Source organism: Perna viridis, chromosome 2, assembly GCF_037379345.1.
Source record: "Perna viridis isolate PV_CMFRI_1.1 ecotype Kerala chromosome 2, ASM3737934v1, whole genome shotgun sequence".
NCBI lineage: Eukaryota > Metazoa > Mollusca > Bivalvia > Mytilida > Mytilidae > Perna > Perna viridis.
In genome coordinates, this window is record NC_142446.1 from 51304250 (window position 1) to 51328661 (window position 24412).

Here is a 24412-nt window from a genome sequence, read left to right on the forward strand (position 1 = left end):
TAGGTGATTCGGGAAAGACTTTGAATCGTGTGGAGTTTTTTCTCGACAGAGGCCCAGTGCTCACGAATTGTATAGTGGCTGTTTTAACGCAATGGTGGTATGTTGGCGCACAACGTTTACACCTTCAGTTGATCTAGACGGTCCTTTCTGTATCTTTCTTTTGGCGTATTGTTAATTTGATCCTCTATCCTACATAAGAACGCATAGATGAGCTGTCTCGTACTACCATACATCGTGTACTAAGTTACAACCATTTATTTATCCTACGGAGAGGAATGACCCGGCCAGCGAAAGCCATATCTCATACAGCCTAGCTGGCCGAGTGATCTAGGGCGCTGGACTTTGTGCGGGCTTTGTTGCCATAGATGTCGCGAAGGGAAAGACCAAAAATTTGCTTCGCAAATTTGAGTTTTAATAACGTTGGGAATTTGTCAAACCCTTCTGTTTTACGTTATCTTCCCTGTATCAATTTGATCCGATGGAATAATGTATCAAATAGAGTTGTCACATTCTGAGACGTATGCAGATGTAAAAGCTACTTCATATATAAGCACACTTTTGGTAATGAACGAAGGAAGCGTTCTCAAGACTAAAATCTAGAAACACGACCTGAACAGTATTAATGTAGAAAAATTCAGTTAAGAAGGAACGAATTTACAACTGCGATAATTTATTGAATATATCTCTCAAATGTTGTTTGTTTGTCTGTCTGTTTTTCTTGGACTGTCTTTCCAAATCTAGGAAGGCTAAAAATAAGTTAGCAATGTATGAAGATTATCAAAAGAAATAACAATAACGACAAAATGATGTTTATGACTTGAATAAAACGAAAAGAAAGCGTGGTTCGATGATTTTCATGGACCACTTGCACTATCAAAATAGAATTCCAGAAATTGAGTTTTTGATATCATTTTGAGGACACGGAAGAAAAAGAAATAACGATTAAAATAAACATGTGTGCATGTTTGAGATTGACAAAAAACATATATCAAATAAATAATTGTAACCATGGAAGTTTCATACCAAGTTGGTCACCAGCCAGAGAAAGTAATCAAGGGAACTAAGATTCTAACGGAAATCAAAAGAATGTAATCCAGGGACAAAGACCAGACATGGAAAACAGACAAACACAACAAAGAACATTAAGTAACTTGAATATCATCAATAAATAGTATATATCTGATGAAACAATTTAAATTGAGAAATTGAGGAATCATTATTCATCTTAGTTCGTTGTTTGTTCATGGATAACCAAGGCTTCAACTCAATTCATAGTTGTCTCCCTTAGGCTGAAACAATAAATACTATTGAAAAGTAAGGCTACAAATTAATCAGTAGCACATACCTGCCGATCCGTTAAGTCGAATGTACGAATATACAGAATTAAACGATCATTGCATGCAATAACATGGATTTGAAAAGTGTAACACTGTTGATAAGTAACAAAATAAGTTTCTATTTTATTAGTGTTCAATTTCGTATCAGGAAAATATGCTTCCCGAACGACATAACACGTTAATAAATATGTTGTAAAGAAGAGGCAATGAAACAGGCATAGCGATATCATAACATATAACTTATCATGTGATAAAACATCAAAAATAATAAATAAAATATTGCAGATATCCATTATGCATCTAAGTGTCAAAGATATTTCCATTAGTGTCCTATATAAAAGGATCTGTATAATCAATTGGCTGAAAGAATGGGACAGAAGAATGGCAATCTATGTAAAAAATATCGAATGAACCCCAAAACCATCATTAACTGGTCATAAAACGACCTTGTACAAAACGGAAACTTATTTACAAAGTGAATTGCAAAATTTTAATATGACAATGTCGAGTAGTTGCAAAATATGATTCATCGAACTACATAAAAACATACCTTCAAAAAATTGAAAATGGCAAAATGAATACATAGTTTGATTCAAAGTAGAGAATTTCAAATTAGAGTTACTCAATGTTAGCAAGGGTTCTCAATTTCGTTAGATGAAATTAAAAAAAAAATTAAACGACATTGAATTGCAATAAATCGTAAAGACATTGATATAACTTGAATGACTATATAATATATTTATAAACATATTTGAGGCTTTTTCATTGAAACTAACAGTTCATAGTAAGAAAATACTAAAAATCCTGTTTGTTGCAAATTTCAACAAAACCAATACTACGATTACGATATACATTGATAAAATTGTTGCTGCATTTTCACAATCTCCCCCAGGATGTTCATGGTCATCATGATTTCTTGTTTTGCTCGTCTATTAATAAAGAAACCATAGAAACGGCCGGAGTCTCATCAATAAAAGGAAAGTCCCAGTCCACACCTATTGACCCAGTCATTGAATCTGGTCGTGACGGAACAAATGTTGCGTTGGCTGTTCCAACAGGGGCACTAACTTCTTTATTTACTTCCGGTATTAATGGCGGCTCATCGTCCTCACAATTTTCTTTCACCTTTACCGTCTTATGTCGTGTTCTCTGAAGAAATAAAAATGTTGCCCTAGATAGAAAATGAATGACAATATCCATAGAATAGAATGACGAGCAAAGCAAGGCAACACATTTTTTAAGGTAGAATTTGTGAAAATCAAGATTTCATTCAAAACAAAATTCTCAAAATTTAAAGGGTGTGGTTGCATCCGCCTGTATTCGTGCCTGATACACAATGATACAAACTTATCTATTTTGATTATGTTTTTGTGTTGGAATTGTGACGACACCTCTACATTTTGTCTTAAAAGCGATATAAATATGGACGATCATGACAAAAAGTACATCGACCTTAAGTACTAGTAAGTAATGGCCTGACTTGATATTTTTGTTTCAAAGAAGAAATACATCATTTTTTATCAAGGTAGCATATTTCGAATGAGTAAGCCCTCAATTTTTTGGTTGTTGCAAGTAATTATTGGTACGCTTAATTCAATTTAGGTGGTTGTCTGATACGAATAAGATATATTCTATTGAGAGGAGAGCAGATTAAGAAGGCATGAAGTGTAATATCACAATAAACTAAATACCTGACATCTGTGCCGTAATTTGTCAATTATGGACCTATAAAGAAAAAAGTAGGAATGTGCCATATAGAGAGTAATATGTGGACAAAAGACATCCGAAACACCAACAGAACAACAAAAATTCATACACAATACAGAATATAATGAAATTATGTCTCAATACCATGGCGAATGTAAGTATTACCTTGTTTTACGTATCAGATTGAGTGTGTGTGTGTGTGTGTGTTATCGTCTAACTACCTATCCAAGAAGTAGAAATTATGTTCTGTTGCTTTGTTTTGCACTTTAATTTTGGTTTTGAATATAAATAATGTTTTCTGAATATAAATTCATTGAATGTATACAGCAATCGAATGGTATCAAGTAGGTAGAAACTGTACAGGACATAACGATTCTACCTTACATATTAAGGGTCGGAAGCGTGTTTATTACTGTATTAAAGTAATAAAATTAAGATTCAAACTGATTGTTTTGTCATCGATTTCTCACCAAGAACGATAGAGTAAGCTAATATTGGATGAGGTTCAAAGAAAACTGTAATTTCAATATTGAATTATTAATGAAGTCGCGATTCAATGATTCCATCACCTAACCATGATTCCAAGCATTAGTTTCCCGCGAAATGTTAGTATACACAGCTTTCCGCACTAATTGATCTCTGATTGATTGATACAACTACTAGTTATGATACGGAGTCAGAACAACTCCAGATTCTGGTGTTTAGTAGTAGAAACATATAACCTTGATGGGTTCAACGCATGTTTTCATAAATTCAATCAAAATTCCTCAGGAAACTAGAAACACCTCTGCCAATATGTAAATGTCGTTTTAGAAAACTTGGAAGCTTTACAAAGAGCTTTGTATGAAGATTTCTGCTATAATAATTATTTCGCAACGAATAATTTCAAAGTAATTAACAGAAGGATCTAGTCATAATGGAATGATAGGAATTAAAATAAACCCATTTTGTTACACGTTCATATTTACCAAACAGTCAATAAGTAATCAAATTAAATCTAAAGATAACAAAAATGATTCTCCGTGTTAAAAAAAAAACTTACCTTTTTAAAACGAAATTGAGGAAACAAGGCACAAACACAAATATATAGATTAAAATGAGAAGGACCCATAATATATGCCAATTAGTTGGTCCTGCATAGTAAGTAACAAGGTCCGAGGACTCTGCTTCTACCGTCATTATTCCTGTTGTATTATTCATAAGGATTTTCTCATTATTCCTTGCGTACGTAAAAGATGGTGCTTGTCTATCGCAATATGCCGAAAACTTTCCAGAATAACACAAATTTTTGAATTCTGAGCAATGCAGATGCTTCTCACAATCTGCTATCATATACACAATAGTGTTTTCGTCTACTTGTTCTAAGCATAGTTCTAATACGATTGTCGTCTCCAGGCAAGAAAGGCGAATACGACTTTGAGACAGTAGATTGGAGCAAAATGATGTGCTCAAGTCAGGCGGTGGGCATGGAAAAAATCGTAAGTGATACTCTATAAAATTCCTGCTTCCAACGTCTATCAGCTGTGTGTTCTCATCATCAAGACGGTTCGATACAGAGAGAAATTGTGGCGAACTCTCACAAACCTGAGATAGAAACATTCACAGTGTTATAATATCATTTTGAAACTTAGCTGTTTTACTTGTCACAAAGATGAACCAAATCACTACACACTAAACGTATATATTACAATGTATGGTTCACCTAAAAAAACAGATAAGAATTCTCGGTTACCATTGTTTAGGTGTTGTTTCTTTAAATTATATAGATAACCTCTGGTTTCAGGTTTGCAGAACTTACACCAAATGCAGTATTATCTTAAACAAACATAAGGACTGTTTTTGTCTGAGTAATAATTGGGTTTATTGATAATCTTTGTCGGTTGTGAAATGTATATAAAGTCTATGAATTTGCTGTTTTGCTATCAGTTTATGGCTGCCACAGTAAGAAATTCCATGATAATGACTTGTTTAAAGATATCCTCAGAATGTATAGGTATACCAAGATATACAAAAATTCGATCGCAAAAGATTGCCCTATTTTTTTCTCAAAATATAATAATTGGTAAAAAATCTGGGTGAACTTTAAAAATAACAACAGATGCACATGGCTTGATATATCGATATTTACTTTATCACAAAATCTTTGTTCTCTTGAAGTTGTCATCATCTACCTTTCAGCTCGTTTATCAAACTTTAATTGTTAATGTATGATGGTTGTAGAAGCAACCGATATCGACAACAAAATAGACTATTATGATCTGATTCGGAATAGTTTTCGTCCACATTGCTTTAATTCAATAACATGTATTATTGACTAACGTTAATTATTAGCCTAAATATGATCAAGGCTACCAATACAAATACAAAATACGACAGTGCGCCAATACGGGATTTAGCCGACCAATACGTCATATTGGCCTGGTTAAGATCAATATTGGGCTACGCTAATATGACGTATTGGACTAGTTAGTCAGTATAGATATAATTGCGTAAGGTTTTCCATATTGGCTGAGTTATTGGTTCTCGGCCAATATGGAAAACCTACGCGATAATACTATAGTACTGACGGAAAATAGAATAAAATAGATTGAAAGCAGGTTATACATGAAATGACAAAGAAATCAACAAGTAAACCGGAAATGATTGTACAACGTATCAATGATACGATCAAGTGGACGTAATTACTAAAATTAACCTTAATAAATGAAATTTCTAAAATTCTGTTGGAAGATATCAGGTATTTAGGTACTAACAAAAAATATATATATACGACCATTTTCTCTAACATCACTTCGACGGAACTATCACCGGAAAGCAAATCACTTATAACCAAACATGGAATAATATATAAATTTGACGTATTTCAACCCAATCATGTAGCAATTACGTTTACAGACCATCAATATAAGGGCTGTTCATCGCCACTTTTTTTTAAATAGTTAATGGATGATAGCTGTTAATGCTGTTATTGAGAATATATGGACCACCACAGTCTTAATTAGCCTCCATCACCATTGCCCCCATTCATAAAGCAGAAAATGGAAGAAAACTCGTTAGAAACTGTCTTTCAGATGAGGAAATAGGAAATCAATTGAACACCTGATCCTGTTATCATAGTTGTCAATAAATGTAACTTAAATTGCAGCAAACGTGGTTAGCATTGAAATGTAGCAAGACGTTTCCGTAATTTTTTCGCTTATTTGATAAAAAAAAAATAAAAAAAAAATAAAAAACTGTGAAACCTATTATCGTGAAAACATTCAGTGACAACATCACAAATATATACTGATATTAAAAATTCATTTCAGAAATCAGGGTTTCATCATTCATGTGTAGATCCTTGGTCAGTAATGGCGTTAAGCTTTCATATCGGCATAGGATATAAATGTACAATTAGAAATGCTTCTAAAATGTATTATCACTTATATTATTCCAGTTTAATAGAGTCATCCATTAGTTTGACAACTTTTATAAATTATGCCAAAAAAAAAAAAAAAAAAAATACAAATGTACACATCTAAAATAATTACAAAAGAATGTTCAGTTTGATCTTATTCGCTATATTTACATTTTAGGAGCGATATTTAACAACATTTTGATAACAGATTCAGACTGCTACAATTATTTCTGTTTATAGATTTGCATTTTAACCCAAATTTTCAACGCCACTACACATTTCACGAAGTATATGTTGAAGTTTTCACGTAACATAGGTTTGTCAGTAGAATCGTTAAATGTCAGTCTCTGTAAGAATCAAGCAGTGAGTGAAATATGGTATAAAAAAACACATTTTGAAAGTTCAATATGACTGTTTGCATCATCAGACTCAAGAAAACAGACAATATTTTCCATATCATGTTGGTGCATTGATTTATAATTTCATTGGAATGCACTGAAAAAGAACATTTCAACTCTGCCCAAAACATCATTTTTCTAACATTCTTCTAAAAAATTTCTGACGAAAGCCAGTGATGCATAGATTTAATATAATGGTATTTTCAAATAGACAAAGCATCCCTGGGTGAAATTATATTGTCCGATCGGTGGGGTTTTGACATGCACGGTTCTGATTTTTCCTATTTTGCCTGATTCTTACACACACTTACACTTAATGATTTTACGCCTGCGAAAAAGAATACTTAATTATAAAATGTAATAAATCAAATGTATTGAAAGTTGGCAGTTGAATAATGAAATAGATGCATTTTCTGGTATTACTCGGGTGGGGGTGGGTGATTAACGTCCTTGACTAGCCTTACGAGTCTCGCACGGACGTATTTTCTGGTTCATAATTATTCGTTTTTATAACCACTCTTGCAAAGTGTCGGGGTATAAAACAATAGGGTGTCTGTCCGTCCGACCTTTCTTCCTTCCGCTACGCAGGGGGGAGGGGGGTACTCATCTCTTATCCATTACCCCTCCTACACAAATGAAAGGAATTTAATGAAACTTTAAAAAATCTTTATTGTATACTGCCATTGTTACACCTCTTGTTTTAGATTTCGTTTCAATCAGTGATGAAGTCAAAAGGTGAATTTCATCTAATGGTTAATGGGGCGGGGGTATTAGTGGTTTTTTTTCTAGTTTTCTACTGAAACTGGAAGATGGAGTATTGCAATGACTAAATATATACTCTGTCGTGTGTAAGAAATCAGAGAAGAAGTTGTTGGTTCTTTATTAATCTTGTCAGAGGCGAATTCTTGCAATACAGGAAAAGGTTAGAACCAAATATATTAAAAAAAAAAAAAAAAAAATGATAAGAATTTTAATCGAAATATTTCAGAAAAAATCTTATCCGAAGGTTTCTTTTGCATAAAAATTTATACTTTTGATTTTACATAAAGACATCTCCATCCATAATATATGCATACTTCAGCATATCTTCAGCATATCAGTATTTATTTATTAACTCTATACAGTTGCAGTTGTGGTTAAGTAGAATATGCATTCAATTGGACTTTTTTGCAGCGTTTTACAATATTCTGTATATCCTTTTTTTCACACCTTTTAATCAATAAAATGACATCATCTGCAGCCTTGAGTCAAAGCCATATTCTTCATGCATCAATGCATATACATTTATCACATGTTGAAATTTGTGTGGAAAAAAACAAAAGACATGAATGTCACAATCTCACATGAAAAACTATAACACACTTCAATGAAAATAGCTGAGTTGAATTGACAAATCAATATTATTTTTATCCATAAATGGTAAAACTCCTTCTCGTATGTATAATCATAAACCATTATTAAAATAATAACTACTCGAACATAACCATCAAACAACGTATGCTATTGATTTTCTCTCTGTTAGTCATTTCTTTTTATTTTAAATAGATACACGAAACAATAAGATTGCATTTTTTTTTATTTTATAATCCCGGTCCGTAAATGTCAAACAGAAAACGAGCACCAATTAGTATAATTGCATGCAACTTACCACCTTCTCTAGATTGTAACTCTCCAAGGCATCCTTACCTATACAAACTATCAATAGATGTGTTTTCAATGTAATATGGTTGGCGTATTCTCTTGAATTAATAGAAGTAACAGCTGTACAGCATGCTGTTTTAGTCCATTTATGTATCGACCATGCATCTACATCCTTTCATAATAAAATAAATGTAAGTAACTTCTTACATCAATATCATATTAGCTTCTCTGAATGTTTGCTACCATTAAAAGCATTATGCTTTTGCACTGTCACAGCAACTAGGAGCAGCAGAAAATTCAATGAAATCTATATTGATTATTCGTGTAATGTTTGCGTGTTAGGTGCTTTTTGCATTATTGAGTTAACTCACGATGAAAACTGTGATTCTTCCAATTAAAGTCATTATTATTTTCACGGTCTAACAATTAAACACAGCCCAAAGACATTACTATACCGTTATGCATTTGTTTTCGAGAGAATTGTCTTATGGTTCCATTTTATTATCCAATTGATTCCACTTTCTATGGCATCATATAATACAAAGAAGAATTTCGATGTCATCCCACAAACTCATTGTAAACTTGTAATTATTACAAGTTTACAATTTTGTTGTGTTCTCATCGTTGAATAGAAATGCAGTGTTAACACAGTTGACCTAATATACATTGTAGTACAATACGCGTAAGTCAACGCGAGTACAGAATTTAAAGCCTCAGCCCATACTTACGAAGTCGTTAGTTAGATGTTTCTGAATAAATTTGTTCGTTTATTGTTGATATCATAATTTGAACATTGTGTTTATATGAAACATCAAACGTGACGGGTTGTATCGCTTAAAAATCTTCAACTCGTTATTATAATAGAACAGATAAAAATTCCAATCATGAACATCTTTGAGAAGGCGTAAAACTTTACAAGTTTGTCAGTGTTATCAATGAGGAAATAAAAATATTGTGTATAATTTATCAGAACATTTTCCATGTAGAATTATGTTGGCACCGAAAATCTCTTTATGTCAGTACCGACAAATAATACAAATTACTCTGTAATACAACTTATTTTGCAATATGATGAAAGCATTAGCTTGTATGTCGTATATCAGAAAATATAGATGTTGAAGTAAAGAATGCTGAATTTATAGTAACATGCGATATCAAACAACTTTGAAAGAGTTGCTCTAGCCATGTATATTGAACAGGGACCGAGGAAAGTTTTTTTTCTACCCATAAAAAAGAAATATCTTTTTATGCAACTGATTATTCAATAATGTGCTTTCTGAAGGAGCTCAGTAGTAGAGAAGCCCCCCCCCCAAAAAAAAAAAACAAAAAAAACAAACAAACAAACAAACAAACAAAAAACAAACAAACAAATAAACAAAAACAAAAAACAAAAAAAAACATGGTGAAATAAAAGATCTGATATACTGTGGGTAAATCTACAAAAATACAATGCAAGATGGTTGAAAAGGGGTTTCCAGCGCATTAGTTTTCTCTAAATTCGTTAATGAGCGGCCGCCGCAAACTTAAGACTGTTATGAAAGTTTGTGTCACCTACAAATCTCTCAAGTTTTGTGTCCTTCACGAACATTCAAGGTAGTGCCTGCCTCATATCGTGTAGCTGTCTTAAAAAAACAAGACTGGAGGTGATCCTAGCATAGAAAAAATCCACCTAATTCACTTTTATTTTTAAATGAGAAACAGTAATAGAATAACTTCGAGATAAAAACTATATTATGATAGATTGTATATGAAATTTGGGAGGCACTGTATTTGATTTGGTTGATCAAGTGTGAGATGAATGTAAGGTTTTCTAAAAAAAAAAGTCTGTCTACAAAAAGACTATAGTTACATAGAAAAATATGGTGCATGTAGCTTTTCTGCATGATTAATCACCTCTACCATTGGTCGTGTCTGAATTTCGATAATTTAACTGGGCAGGATAAGTTTCCAATAGTGGTAATGATAATCCCTGCAAGTATTTATTTCTAAGGTAGCTAACTGCAATATTTAAGAACTAATTAATCGTTATAGAGAATGAATTTGGGTTATCTTTCTTTATATCGTGACTTGATCTAGTACGGAAAAGACCGGCTATTAACAAAAACAATTTCAGAACAGCTTTTAAAAAAAAGGTTATGATAGAGAACCTTGAATTGGCTTCAAGTCTTACTGTGTTGATTTTTATTAAGCAAATGTATAAGTTTGCAAGGTACATGTATGGACAGAAATCTCAAATTCCGTACTATTTTAGGACAGCAAATAATTTTCAATATTTTACTAGTATGACTCAGTACTGGAATTATGGCTAGAAATATCGCTGCCCAGTATGCAAATAGCTTTTATGGTTGATTGCAGTTTCATGCTAAATTAATTTGTTACCTTTAGTATCTTAAAGCAGCCTATACGCAATTTTTTGCTATTACTTAGTTTTATCTGTAGTTTTAAACTCTTTCTTAATGCTTAGTACTGTAATTATTATGTCGCTTTTAACACTGAGAGCTGAATTTTTGAAGTTGTGTGTGTGTGTGTGAAGTTTCTACGTTTTTAAATAATCATTTGCATATATGTGTTGGTTTTTTTGTGTTTTCCTTTGTTTTTGTTTTTTTTTTGGTAACATTTTATGCATTTATATTCGGTTAAAAGCTCCTTAAAGCTTGGGTTTATTGTTATCATACCGTATCATATTCTGCTGTAAACTCTTAATATCGAATTGCGTACACCCCCTCCAGGATGGGAGAAATCTCTTACCCTTGGTTAGCGAAGATGAGTTGCGTATGGTGCGTATGGTGTGTATGGGTTTTAAGAAATACATTTAATACTGGCAAAAGACACAAAATAGCTAGAATTATTATGAAAGAATAGGACACTTAATCGCAAGGTCCGTCCATACTCTATTAATCCATTCAAAGCTACAAGTGTAGTTAATACCTATCAGAAAGATTTCCGCAAAATGTGAAACACCAACAAGAAAACCAACAACAAATATGCAATTTCGGAAAGCCGTTGAATATGATCCAAGTAGTTTAAATATGAGAGTGAAAAAGAGTAAATAATTGGAAAAACATTAAAGTTATCACTAGAATCATATACAATTTATTTTAAGAATTGAAGTAGTTTTTAACCTGAAGAAGAAATACCTACATGCTTATCGAATCTAAATAGGTATAAACTTTTTTTACCTCCGTTTCATAGATTGAAACCTATTAAAATAACAAAAAAAAAAGACAGAATAGTTCATTTCCTGCGATGTTTTAGTGTCTATACTCTTTTTGATTCCAAGTGCAGACACCGTTATCACAACCAAACTTTTAACATAAAGCTTGTATTTTACAAATCAAACAAGTTTCAAGAATATTATAGTTAGATAAGATAGCAATAGAATATAATGTGAATTTAGAAAACTTCAAACATTTTGTTCATTACAAAATTACACTTCATATAAATGCATTGAATTCATCAAAGCACATATAATAGTTTCCAGACAGAAGTAACAACTAACAGAATTCTGACTACAAAAGATTGTTGACTTGAGCATACATGTAGTTTCAAATATCAATTACATTTGATCTACTTAATGTTTATACAATTATCTTTTATATTCTTATGATGTACCATTGTTCATTGCATTTAGATATATGTTTTGAAATTTGTTATTGAATATTCGTAAGATCGCGGTGAACAGGTCGTTGCATATTCAAGTTATCGATCATTACATAATCTATAAAATACTGCCAGAATGCGAATACGAAAGCTTTAATTCAATTCGGTACATTTTACAACACAAGGCATTAGCTCTAATGAGTTGTTAACCTAATGTATTTTAACCGACTTATTTTCCTTGAATTTGCATGCGATCGCTTTCAATGCCTAAAATTTCTTCGCTTCATTCAATAAAATTTTGGTTGAAATTGATTATTAAAAAACGAAGTGTCGGTTTAACAGTCGTCAACAGGAAGTTGATGTCGCTAGAGTCTGAAAATTGAGTCCTACAATATGACACACCTATATAACGCTATCAAGTGGTTGTGAAAGGTAATTGCAGACAGTACAATAACAAAAGGAAGGTGCGGCCGACCGAACGGAGGGACGGAATACGGGATCACTATATACCACCCACTTTAATTACTGGTACTGTGTTCGAAATTAAACAAACGTATAAACATTCCTTCAACAGTATTAATCCGGATCAAAATATACAAGAAAACCTTCAGTTATCATTACAAATATTGTTGAAATTGGGAGTTTTTAGTTGTTTTAGACTATAGTTAACTTAAAATAGTTACCATGTAAAAGTTAAACATACCTTGACAGTTATCTTATTCTTGCAAGAATTTGGAATCAAAAGATTATCGGAATCAAAACAAACCTTGACCAATTGAAAGTATATTAAAATATCAATCTCCAGCCAATTGTAAGTTTCAAATCACCTTGAATGGTGACTAAGTAATTAAATCACCTTGTTTAATATTATTTAATTCATTGATCTCTTTTTAAAACTTCTGACCTTGGACAAATAACCCCTTTGGCACACCTGAAAACCTCTGTCATCGAAGAGTTATGTAATAAATTTCATTTCTACTAACGACGGATCCACTTTCTGCATATGATGCTTTTAAAGAACGTGTATGTCAAAAGAAGATGAAACTCTAATCTAGCCAAACGATAATTTCTGTTCCAATACCTTTTTCTAAAGGAAGGTTACATAGTTATTTTCTCATGCAAAGAAAGAACTGGACCTTTTTTTCCTTGTGTCGAAAAAAAAATCGAAAGTAATTTGACCTGATATTGCTAGTTCTAATTTGTGGCATACTCTAAAACATGTCATGACCTTCTATGACTCACCAAAAATTTGCTTGGCCAAGTCTGGCCTCAATTTTGGCTTTACAAAGCCAAAATAAAGGTTGGCCTGGTCTGGATGGAACCGTTTTGCCTTCATTGTTTTTTTTTGCTATTCATTATGAAACATGTCCTAAATCTTATCGTCAGTATAAGTAAAGGAATTGCTCTTGAATGACTGAAATGTGTCAAAAATTATTTTAATTGTTTCACAGTTAACTGTAAAATATTAGTAAACCAAGAAACGTAGTTACCAATATGATACTAGTACTTTAATCAATCCTAATTTTTTGTTATTTTGTTTTTGGTTGACTAAACCAACATTGATGCCACGTTTTAGAGTAAACTATGCTTACTTGGGTGTATCAGAAAACAATCATTATTCCATATTCATTCATTATGAATTTTCAAAATTTGGACTTGAAGATTCAAAGCAAAGAAAAAAAAAACATCGGCTCGGTCTTTCATCTTTGTGTTTTTTTACCACACACATCTAACATGATTAATAGTCTATATATTGTTCAAAAATGTTTTATCACAATCGATTTGGGATTGTTTAAAGCTGTCAGTCATAAAATGCAATAAAGTAAAATAAAAGATGATGATCGAGGGTTTTTACGGTCTTGACTATCCTTACGGATCTCGAACGACCGCCCCTTACGGGGGTTCTGTAGTAATGCCAGTCAAGTCCACGTGGGTCCGAGAGCGTTTCCCAACTCTAACTATTTGGGAGTACGTTAACATGTAGAGTCAAAATAAAAGAAATCAACTGCACGCTTTTATATGATCCATTTACCATATAAAAACAAAGTGATTCGGAACTTTATTCTGAACGATTCAGGTATTGGACATTCGTATCGTCTTCGCATAACCCACCAACCCCCAAACCCCGCCCCACCCCGATGTTGGGAAAGCTTGGTTGATTATATAGAAAAAAATCACTGGAGCGCCCCTCCCCTTTAGGCCAGCCAGGGCATCCCCTTTTTTTTCTGAAACTATAAATTCGCCATGGTCTTGCCTCTCAATTATGAAAAATATAATAAAAATATATCGCTGCCTGTAATTGCCTTCCTATGTACATCGCCTGTTACCAATTACCTCTATGTTTCAGATTACTTACACTTACCTCACTACACTCAGTCATATTGTCCATCTTATTCCTAGCTATAGTATTAATTATCAATACCAATAAAACGGCAATCTTTCCAGTAAAAGTCACCATAACAGCCTCATCCTCGGCAACTGCAACATAAAATAATTAGCTCATATTAAATATCTTTTTGATTCTCTCCTACCATTCATAAAGTAATTATACATTAAACACGAGTATTCTGGTCGTTTGTGCGAAAAAGAGGAAGCGTGGTATATTTTCTTTTAATTGGGGTTTTATTGGTGTAAATTAAAACATTAGAGGGTTGAAAATTTGAACTGTACATCCTGCATGTAGTTAAAACACTTGTACTTGTACATATTTTTGCATACCCGATAACTTCTTTATTGATGAAATAAAAAAAAAACATTATAGTGCTTTGCCTTCAACATGTATTGTCTTAGATCAATATCAACGAAAGGTGTTATAGTAAATTTCTTTTCTACTGTCGACAAGTTCTAATTCAATGGATTTTTCTTTTTCATTTTATGTTCATCGTTTCAAATGTTTTACCAAATTTCGGTTTTTTTGCGACTTGTTCGACACTCTATTTTCTGGTACTCCAATTCGGGACGGATTCAGAGATGGTAAAAAGGGAGTTCAATGCACAGTTTTTGCTATTTTCCAAAATTTCGCACAAAATTAACTAAGTTTTCCAAAAAAAGACCTGCCACTCATCATTTTATTGAACCAAACCACTGACGTCTTTCAAGTTAATAGCAAATAATTCAATTTGATTTGTAACAGACTTTCTAATTAGTTGGTTCTCTTTGAGCTAACCAAAATATTTTTGTATAACATGCTTTGGCATTGTGACGTCATTGAACGTCGACTGTTTCCTAATACAATAATGTTTGATAACGAACAAAAGATCTTAGTATATGGAATTGAGTCCATTAGAAAATTTCTCTATTGTTTGGACAGGTTATACGAAATAACATGGTTTGGGTCAATTTATTTCGTATACAGAGAAACCATTTCTTAAACATTGAAATTGCCTCTTAAATCGTCGTTTCTTACAATTATAGTAGTTCATCTAGTGGAAAACACTTGTGTAAACAAATTATAAACTTTAAATAATTCCTAAATATAGTACTTACCTACTTTTTACATATTATATATTAATAGCTTCACAATCACCGTCTTTCTTGGACCTGGTAAGAGTAAAGGTGAACCTCACACATAGTTAGCATCCAGTTTATTAGCAGGCGTGGCTGATTGCAATTAAAGATATGCACAAGAATTGTCATAAGTATACTGTCTGTATGGTGTTATCTATAACTCTCCGTAATCCTATATTACATAAAGAAAATATTATTCCAAGGAGAGAATAGTTTTACAATTATCTATTCATAGTATGAAGAACAAAGTAGGTTAATGCCAGAGATGTATTAGGTAGTTCGCCTTGATGCATCTAACTTGCACCACGACATTTTATACGCTTTCCGGATTTTTTTTTTCGTGCTCGAGCATTACCACATCGACATTTAAAAAACGAATTCATTCATTTTCAACAAACTATATAAACTTTTGTTTGATTAAATCAGCTGTTAAATAATTTTACTGAACAGAATATTTGTTCTGTATGTATATTCAAATAACTTATATTAATGTTTTCAAAACTCTTGATGCCTTTTTATCAAAACCATCTCATTAATTTGAAATCAAAATGTCACTATAAAGATTCAAATTGGTTAACTCTTACCTTTTTTTTTTTATTTTTCAACAACTCCATCAATGCCGTCTATTTTTGTCCCAGAAAAACAGATGACGTGCACCTCGTTTAGTACGATTCTCTTGATTACAGGTGCAGTAAGTGTAGTTTTATGGCAATTAGTGATGAAAAAACAACAGGTATACCTTACTCGTTGTCAAAGATAATACATATCATTACACACCATACTGTATCATAACCTGTAATATGCCGAAGAAAAAACACTGCAGTTATTCGGCTTTCTTAAAACCATCCAATACATATCTTGTTTAAAAAATTGAAACAATCCGTTATTGGAATTTCCATGATTGAGATCATAAAATTATCAAACGTGTTCTAAAAATCCGATATTTCATAACTATATACAATGAAGTATATAATTATCATGCGTTGATCCATGGATTTTTTTAAAGGGGGGTCCAGATTTTTATTGTTCATTTTTACCAGAATATCGCACGAAATTGGCAGTCTTTAAAAAGGGGCAAATTTTTAGAATTTGGAACCCCCCGAGTACCACATGTAGAAACGGACACGCTATAATAAAAAAATCATTGGTAAACGACATCAATATACTATTTATACACGTTCAAAACTTTGGATCCAAAATAGATCTTGAGGAGTACATCCTTGTGTTTGATGCAGGCGTCAAACGAATTTGTATACGTAATTTCAATAGATAGCTCTAAGATAAGGTAATTATATGCACTTTGAAAGATTGTAGCTATATTTAGTAGATTATTTCCGTAATACTCGAAACAACTAACGACTCCACTTGAGATAAATAGTATACATACCTGCCTTAGGTTTGTTCTCTCGTTTTCGAAGTCGGGCAAATCAAGAATCGGTGGTACTTCATATAATTACCATACATTCCTTGTCGTATTCAAAATATAAGTTGAAATAAAGTAGATTCGTTTTAAGTATCTAAGATTTTGTTGAATTCACAATTCACAATGCCTGTTTCTGTCCCATAGCTTTTCACTTCTGAAAGCTATTAAAGAAATGGATTTTATAATTCTGTATAGAGAGATTACATAAGCAGTAGTATATATTCTCAGAAGTCTTATCTGCCAGAGCTGATTGATAGCATTTTCTTTATAGACCGGTTTAAAGCTGACAATTTAGTCATGTCGTAGCCGTATTTGTTTCTTAATTTGGTAACAACTACCGATTATTGAATAATCAGCATTTGGGTATTTCTAGAGCAATAATTATCTAAACTACGTTTGGCTTCATTAAATTCTTGGCTCACTATGGCAACGAGGTAAACGCTGCAGGGGGAATCTTCCTAAAATTTAGTGGGCTATGGATTGCAAATGAAGATTCCATTGTGCATTGTTGATGAACCTAACAGTTGGCATGCTTGCTTATCCTTGTAATCCATAGTTTCAATACGAAATGAAACACATAGAGATCTTATACCTTTAATCTACAAATTACGTAATTGTACTGTTAGATAAGCCAAGATGTAACATCGTAATTGTGGAATTTGTACATAGTATTCGATTAATAAAAAAACTTATCACATTAGTAATATTTTGTGATCATAAAAAAATCTATACATGAAATGCAATAATGGGTAAATCCCAATATGTCTAAGAATAACCCTTGAAGGTACTATACAGGCATATTGAGATCCGCGCGATAAGAACATGAATAATTAAAAAACAAAAAAACTTCATTGTTTTTTTTTCGAGTAAATCGTATGCTTCAAGTAAACCATACCTAAAACAGTCTATACGTATAGTTAATTGTGTTTAATTCCAGATTGTCTTTATAACACTCATCAATAGAACTTTTTTTTTAAATATAACTTTGGTTTTCAGATATTACCGCTCTCTTAAACAAGAAATAAAACAGCTTTACAATAAAAATAGCTTTTCTTTTCTACGCCACCGTGCAGAACTTTATTCATTCATCAAAAAGATAAGGTTTGTACCTGTTTTATATATAATTCTGTTTGTTCGATTGACATATTTTTATTTAGACGTATACATACTTTGAAGAATGATTCTTCGAATCTTAGATGCGTTTTAGATTCAGGAAAAGGGAAGTGAATATGGTTCTGTCATTTTTGTTTTCGTTTGTTTTTGTTTTTATTTTATCTTTGGGGTGGGGATGTTGTTGTTATTGAAGTTATACCTACATATGCAATGTTTCACGTGATTTGTGATAACCCTAGTTCATGTTTTCTAAAATGCACACGGCAGAATTTTCAAATGACCAATTTCTGCATGTCAGTAAAATTGATTTGGTAATGAAAAGAGGTATTTGTTTAATTGATTAATTCAAGTCCTTTATTTTTAACCGCATTTGGTATCCCGGCAAATTATTTCAAACCAATGGGACTTTGGTAGGATTTCTTTTCTTCTGATATGCAATAGGAAACTGAATCTTGAATGACTTTCTAAGAAGACCACTTGACGTTTTGTGTTGAATTCCTTACATATCTTGCACAATTTTAATTTCTACAAGTACATATATATTGGTATTGTTTCATTCAGAAATCTTAAATAATTAAATTTTAAACGCCTCTCGCAAAAGTGTAGGGGCATTAAGCTAAGAATTTTGCCTAAAAATATCAACTTTGTTGTGAAAAAAATAAAAATGATCAAGAAGAACAAACATACGAGGCAGAATAACTGAACATTGGTAAACTTTAAACATTTTTTCGGTATTTTCAATGAAAGAATTATCAAAAGTCTTTATGATTTCTCATTTGTTATGGGTTCAAGTCTCCAAATTCTCAATTAAATCATCCAACACTTCATGCTTAATTTTCAGTAATATTTTAGGCAAATAAGACCCTTTATCGCTCCATCTCTTGAATACATTTTCACTGCCAAAAACATTGAAATAATACACCTCTTCAATTATTTAATTTACTCAAACAGAATTGTTTCTGCAAATTACTGTTTATTTAACAAACACCGCTTAATTTAAATTTACTTTTATAATTAAAGTTGACATGTCTTAATTACTAATTTTAAGTGGTATCTTTCTTTTAGTACAATTTACCTTAAGTTCAGATCTATCAAGTTTTCTTCTTGTTTTTGTTTTAACTGTGGAATGGTCGATGAGCATGGCCAATATACATTTCCGCGAGAAAAATTCTTTCGTTCTATCGCGAATGTATAAGTCACGCATGCTTATCGACTGATATGAATAATTTCCTGTAATATCACAGTCAACTGTGAACTGCAGAAAAAATATTTATCAGATGTAAAGTGTTCTTAAGGTGATTAAACCTCCACATTTCAAATTGAATTCTAAAAATAAAAAAAAAAGAATCATTGCTTAAACATATTTAATAAGTATTTCATTTAGAGATATCAACAGGAGTTACTGATTTACATTGACTGGGAAAAGATGAGTTATCCTATTCCCGACTTGCGGACCAGCATTTTGTCAACATTTATCTCCCTTTGGAGCAGGTGTCTATTCGGAACACGTAAGGTTTTCCATCCGATATCGACGATACTTTAGAAAATCTCGAAAGTCAAAGGGGAATTTCTCGTTCTACTGACCCTGCCATAAATTTTCTTTATACGGGATACAAATGAAAATCATCCTTATGTAACCTACCAACAAAATGAAACACCCTGTAAATTTTAGAAACACCGTTGTGTTTGTCTGCTGGGGATTCCATTTTCATTCGAGTTAACTCTTTTTTTCTGCACCCGAATCCGAACATCGATTAGAGAGACTTCGAAATTATACCTGCTCTTACGGGAGGTAACTCAGCAAAAACAGGATAAAATATGGCTCCATCCCGAGCTCCGGATGTAGGGAATTGCAATTTCAATTTCTGGATAAAAACTAGGTATTACATGCAATATGAATTCAGATTGAACAATACGAAATAGTTTGCCATTTGTAAGTTTGTCATCTTTCTAACTTTTGTTTTCCGTTACATGCAAATTATTCATTTTAAGTACGCCAACAGATTATTTATGACGGACAAATTTTGAATCGTGGGGTGAGAGAGTAGTGGTCTCACTTCGATACACAAGGAGTACCTTTCCGTGATCTGACGTTGTATACCTTTAAGACAACATTCGCCGTAAAAAGGCTGTTTCGGGGGTTTTCCAATTCTTTATAAATAAATATTACGATATATTAAAATAAATAACAATTACACCATATTTTCTTTTGCAACAGACAATACTGAAACCACTAATTTCGCAGTCACCTGTTTAACTTGTCGTGTATATTTCTAAACAAGCGAAAAATCATTCGTTTTATTTACTTGTATCTAAAAAATTGTAACTCTACCTCAGAAGTTTTTTTATTCATTTTCCAGTAAATAATTGCATATCCGAAAATTTTACACACTAAGCTCTTACCTTTACGAGATCACTGAAACATTAAATATCACCCTACAGTAGCAGATTTGATGTGTTCATATACATCAAAACTACGACTAGCAAATAAAACAGGTTGTATATATTTTTTTCAGAAATAACATAAAACAAATGTGAATTTGTCGATTTGGGTTGGCGAAGAACAAACGCTTCTCTTAATCAGCGCATACTCTGGGTTTTTATATCGCTAATGAAATAAGTTTACTATCATATCGACGAGTGTGTCTGGGACGTTCTATAAAGAAGTCTACAGGTTTCAACTTTATCTGTTCCGTGTATTGCGTGTGCTTTATGATATAAACTTTTGACGTAAACTTTGAAATGAAAAAAAAAAGATTTTGATTTCACTTCAATTACAGGATTTATAAATTTTAATAGATTAACAAACAAAAGTATCCGACAGAAGTCAAATCAGATTACTAGAAATTGAATCGTCAGTATTTGTTCTATAGATTTTTGACCTTGTATGTTGACGAAACAGGAAATGTCGTCATTTACATCAATCTTGCGTTTGCAAAAACAGTAATAACGTGTCCTTTAAAAAAGCGTGATGATCGTTTGTACACAAAATTCCGTACAAAGATCGGGATATTTGACGTGCGGCATGCTCCGAACAGCGTCTGACGTTCGAAATGAGAGACAAAACGAAAGTCTGCCGCTGCGTGGAGCTTGGAAGTGCCGTTGCAAGTTACAGGGTTTGGAATCTGTCCTCATGCGTTTTATTCATTTACATTCCTTTTTCTTGTTCGCTTACATATTGCACAAATGTTACCATATAACTGTACACAATATTTTTTTATGTTTCACCATAAAAATTTGGTTCGATATTGTTCTTTATATATATACCATTCAAATGATGAGCTTGTGAAATATTTCAATATGGAAACGGCTTGCAATGAAGGAACCATTGAAATACATAATTATACTGGACGTGCTAGACATTCTTTTTCATAATACATGTACATGTTTTATTTGTGATTGTAGTAGGTCTACTAAAGGTATAATGCCCGTATGTAAAGTATGTAATCTTGGATTTAAATTAAGTCAAAGACACTTTAAAGTGATTTGATCTAATGAGTAAAAGGGTTGCAAAGTACACAAACAGGTATACGTTTTGTCTAAGTCCCTAAGGTTTTCTTAGGAATATAATCGATATTCAACTAGACATACCTTTTCAAAATAAACTGTGTTTCTGAATACTTGCTAATTGCCTAACGTTATAATAGAGTCTTTAAGATGATGACGTAGACGGCTTTATCAGATTCCTAGAGATGTATTTATTTATTCTGGTATACTAACTAACCTGAAAATTGATTCTTTCTAGTACAGAGTGAGTAAGTGCTTGTATTGATAAACAATAACATTAGCCAGGTATGAAGAATGATCGTATAGTACTTAATACTGGCAGGAATAGTGAGAATAGTCTCTGACATTTGAAGTTATAGAAATAACTTAGACGACGCAAGATCGTTAAGAAAGCTTTAAAACACAATTAACAATAAAATCAATTGATATCAAAAGAATCTACCATCGAGTTAATGTGATTTTATTTTCACAAGTAATGGTGACTTACCCTAGAGGACTTTCGAATGATTTCTGTGTTATCAGCAATGTCAATGAAAGACATTTTTGTCTTAGGAGAATTCCACACGTAAGCGTTTACCTATGGAAATTGCTACACAACCAATAAATATGGAATTGATGTCTATGACCAACAAAGTCTCTCTACGAGGTTCATTCTAACAGCCAACACAAAAGAAGCATTTGTATAGTTATGCAAATTCGATTCGACACAAACATTTCTTTGCGTTCAATTAGATTATATTTTAACTATAATACACTGATACATTGTAGTTGATGATCAAATTCGGAATTCGCTAAAGAAACAAAAATGGAAAATAAAGCATTCATGTTTATAAATGCAAAATTCTGGGAATATAAAATAGTGGAAAGGTCTGTATTAGATAATGATAAAATAAACAATATTTTTCTTCATTTAATATCGTTTAAAATATTAAATTTTATTTTCACATCAAATTAAATTCATTATTTATTTCCATATATCCAACAGCATAATGTTAGGATCAGAGTGATATAAAAAATATTTAGGATCAGAGTGGTACGAAAGGATTCAAATATTTTTTTATCTCCAATAACTTAATTTAAAAAAAATATACGAGTCATAATTTTTATTTTAAAATTCTTCAAAGCCTTCCCCCTTTTAAAAATCAAGTGGTCGTCCCCTAAATTTCCAGTATACATCAAGAGTTACATACTATAAATGTCAGGTGTCTTACTGAACTTCATAACTTTGACCCAGAGTAACACGATAAGACATACAGTACACTTCCTTATCACAATAGTAACAATATCCCACATACCTTAGTGGACCCATAATTTATATAGATAATAAACTTAGCTCGTGGTAAACACTCAAGTTCTTCAATGGTTTTATTGTTGCTTTCAACAATGAGGGACGTGTGAGAAGTCTAGTTCTCTGTTTACACACAAATACCACTGTACCTAATTTTAACAGTTTAAGTCTTTTCATATGAAATGTTTAAGTCAACAAAAGTAAGTTTTGTACTTACTTTTGAAAGTTGTATCCACCTCCTAAGTCCAAAAATTGAAATAAATAATTTACCATGTAATGGTGTAATTTAACATGCTCAAGTAATAACCGATTGATTAGCCACAGAACAATGGGAAGAAAACGGATCGATACAAAACATGTTGGCTTTTATATGTAAGTGGGTATTTTAATATAACACATTTGTTAAGTTCAGAAAACAACTTGTTTCTGCATTTAGTGTTGTAAATATGAAGAAATGTACTATTCGGAACACCACTTACCTTGTTAAGGGGACACGTTTAATCGTAACTCCTCAATTTACATCCATTCACTCTAAGGTCAGCAGGGTATACGGAACAAACAAAAGAGAAAAGTCTTGACCTGGGTAATTGCTATTTTTATCCCAAAAACCACGATCAATTAATCTCTGATTAATCAATGCAAAAGAGTAGAATTTGAAACCCGTTGTCGATTTCAGTTTAGATAGTCAGTTTCGTATAATGTTTATCTTCCCGTTTATTGACAAATTTGGTGGGTTGACATTATTTAATATTGACAATCTGTTCTCCTGGGTCCCTATCAGCCAAATAGATTTCTCCTGTTCGACACGTGTTCATGGAGACTTTTATTTCCTTTGCGTTGCGTTAATAAGATTTGCCCATTGTCCCTTGCTTTATAGCCAATTGTCTTCATCATCCTCGTTAGTTAGTCGCAGATGTAGCGGCACTATAATTGAATTTTATGCCTCATTTCTTGGGTTAGAGGTTTACAAATGTCACAATAAACTGATTCCGTTCAAAGTTCAAAAATTGCATGAACCACTAAAGATGTTAAATTTACTGTGCAGATATGGATTCGAAAATTACAAAACTTACTAACAACCAGTTATTTACCTTTCTATAATTGACATTAATCCAAAATTTCATTGTTTTGAAGGAAAAGAAACTTGCAAGGAAGATGAATATGTGACTTTTCAGGAACACTCACCAGATTATATAGTCGGGTAGACCAAAAAGCCTAAGATAGTGAACCATAGTGTTGATAAAGGTATTTTGCATCCATGGGTGAAACTGGAAAGAATAGCCGAAAACAGATTTTTGGGTTTTGCTCTTTGAAGATGGGGTGGGGGCAACAGGCATAATTGATCAATAAAATTATTTTTTATTTTACTTCCAAAGTATGAAATACGGAATGGTATAGGATCATTCTTATCTCATCGTGTTTTGTAGATCATCTTATTTCGCATTTTTATAGTGAGGAAGAATATGATAAGAAAACATAATGTTCTTAATTATA

At 32.3% G+C, this 24412-nt stretch overlaps 1 protein-coding gene and 1 long non-coding RNA gene across 4 annotated transcripts; one reads left to right on the forward strand and one right to left on the reverse strand.

The window, feature by feature from the left end:
- Positions 1–1436: 1436 nt before the first annotated feature.
- Positions 1437–23640, reverse strand: LOC148625680 (uncharacterized). 3 transcript variants are annotated; one of them, XM_088569357.1, is made up of 8 exons: positions 23398–23640; positions 16975–17171; positions 16172–16380; positions 15571–15759; positions 14443–14558; positions 4087–4628; positions 3029–3062; positions 1437–2486 (listed from the first exon to the last, which is right to left on the reverse strand). In XM_088569357.1, the coding sequence occupies exons 5-8, from the start codon at positions 14536–14538 to the stop codon at positions 2244–2246; spliced, it is 915 nt and encodes a 304-aa protein (XP_088425483.1). In that variant the 5' UTR covers positions 14539–14558; positions 15571–15759; positions 16172–16380; positions 16975–17171; positions 23398–23640; the 3' UTR covers positions 1437–2243. The 3 variants fall into 3 exon arrangements, with proteins under 3 accessions (XP_088425483.1, XP_088425481.1, XP_088425482.1); XM_088569355.1 differs by having other exon boundaries at positions 15567–15759; positions 23398–23638; XM_088569356.1 differs by lacking the exon at positions 23398–23640 and adding an exon at positions 23136–23291 and having other exon boundaries at positions 15567–15759.
- On the forward strand, positions 21636–24285 carry LOC148625681 (uncharacterized). The gene is made up of 2 exons (XR_015919962.1): positions 21636–22497; positions 24053–24285. It is a non-coding gene; the product is annotated as an uncharacterized LOC148625681 (long non-coding RNA).
- The last annotated feature ends 127 nt before the right edge of the window (positions 24286–24412 follow it).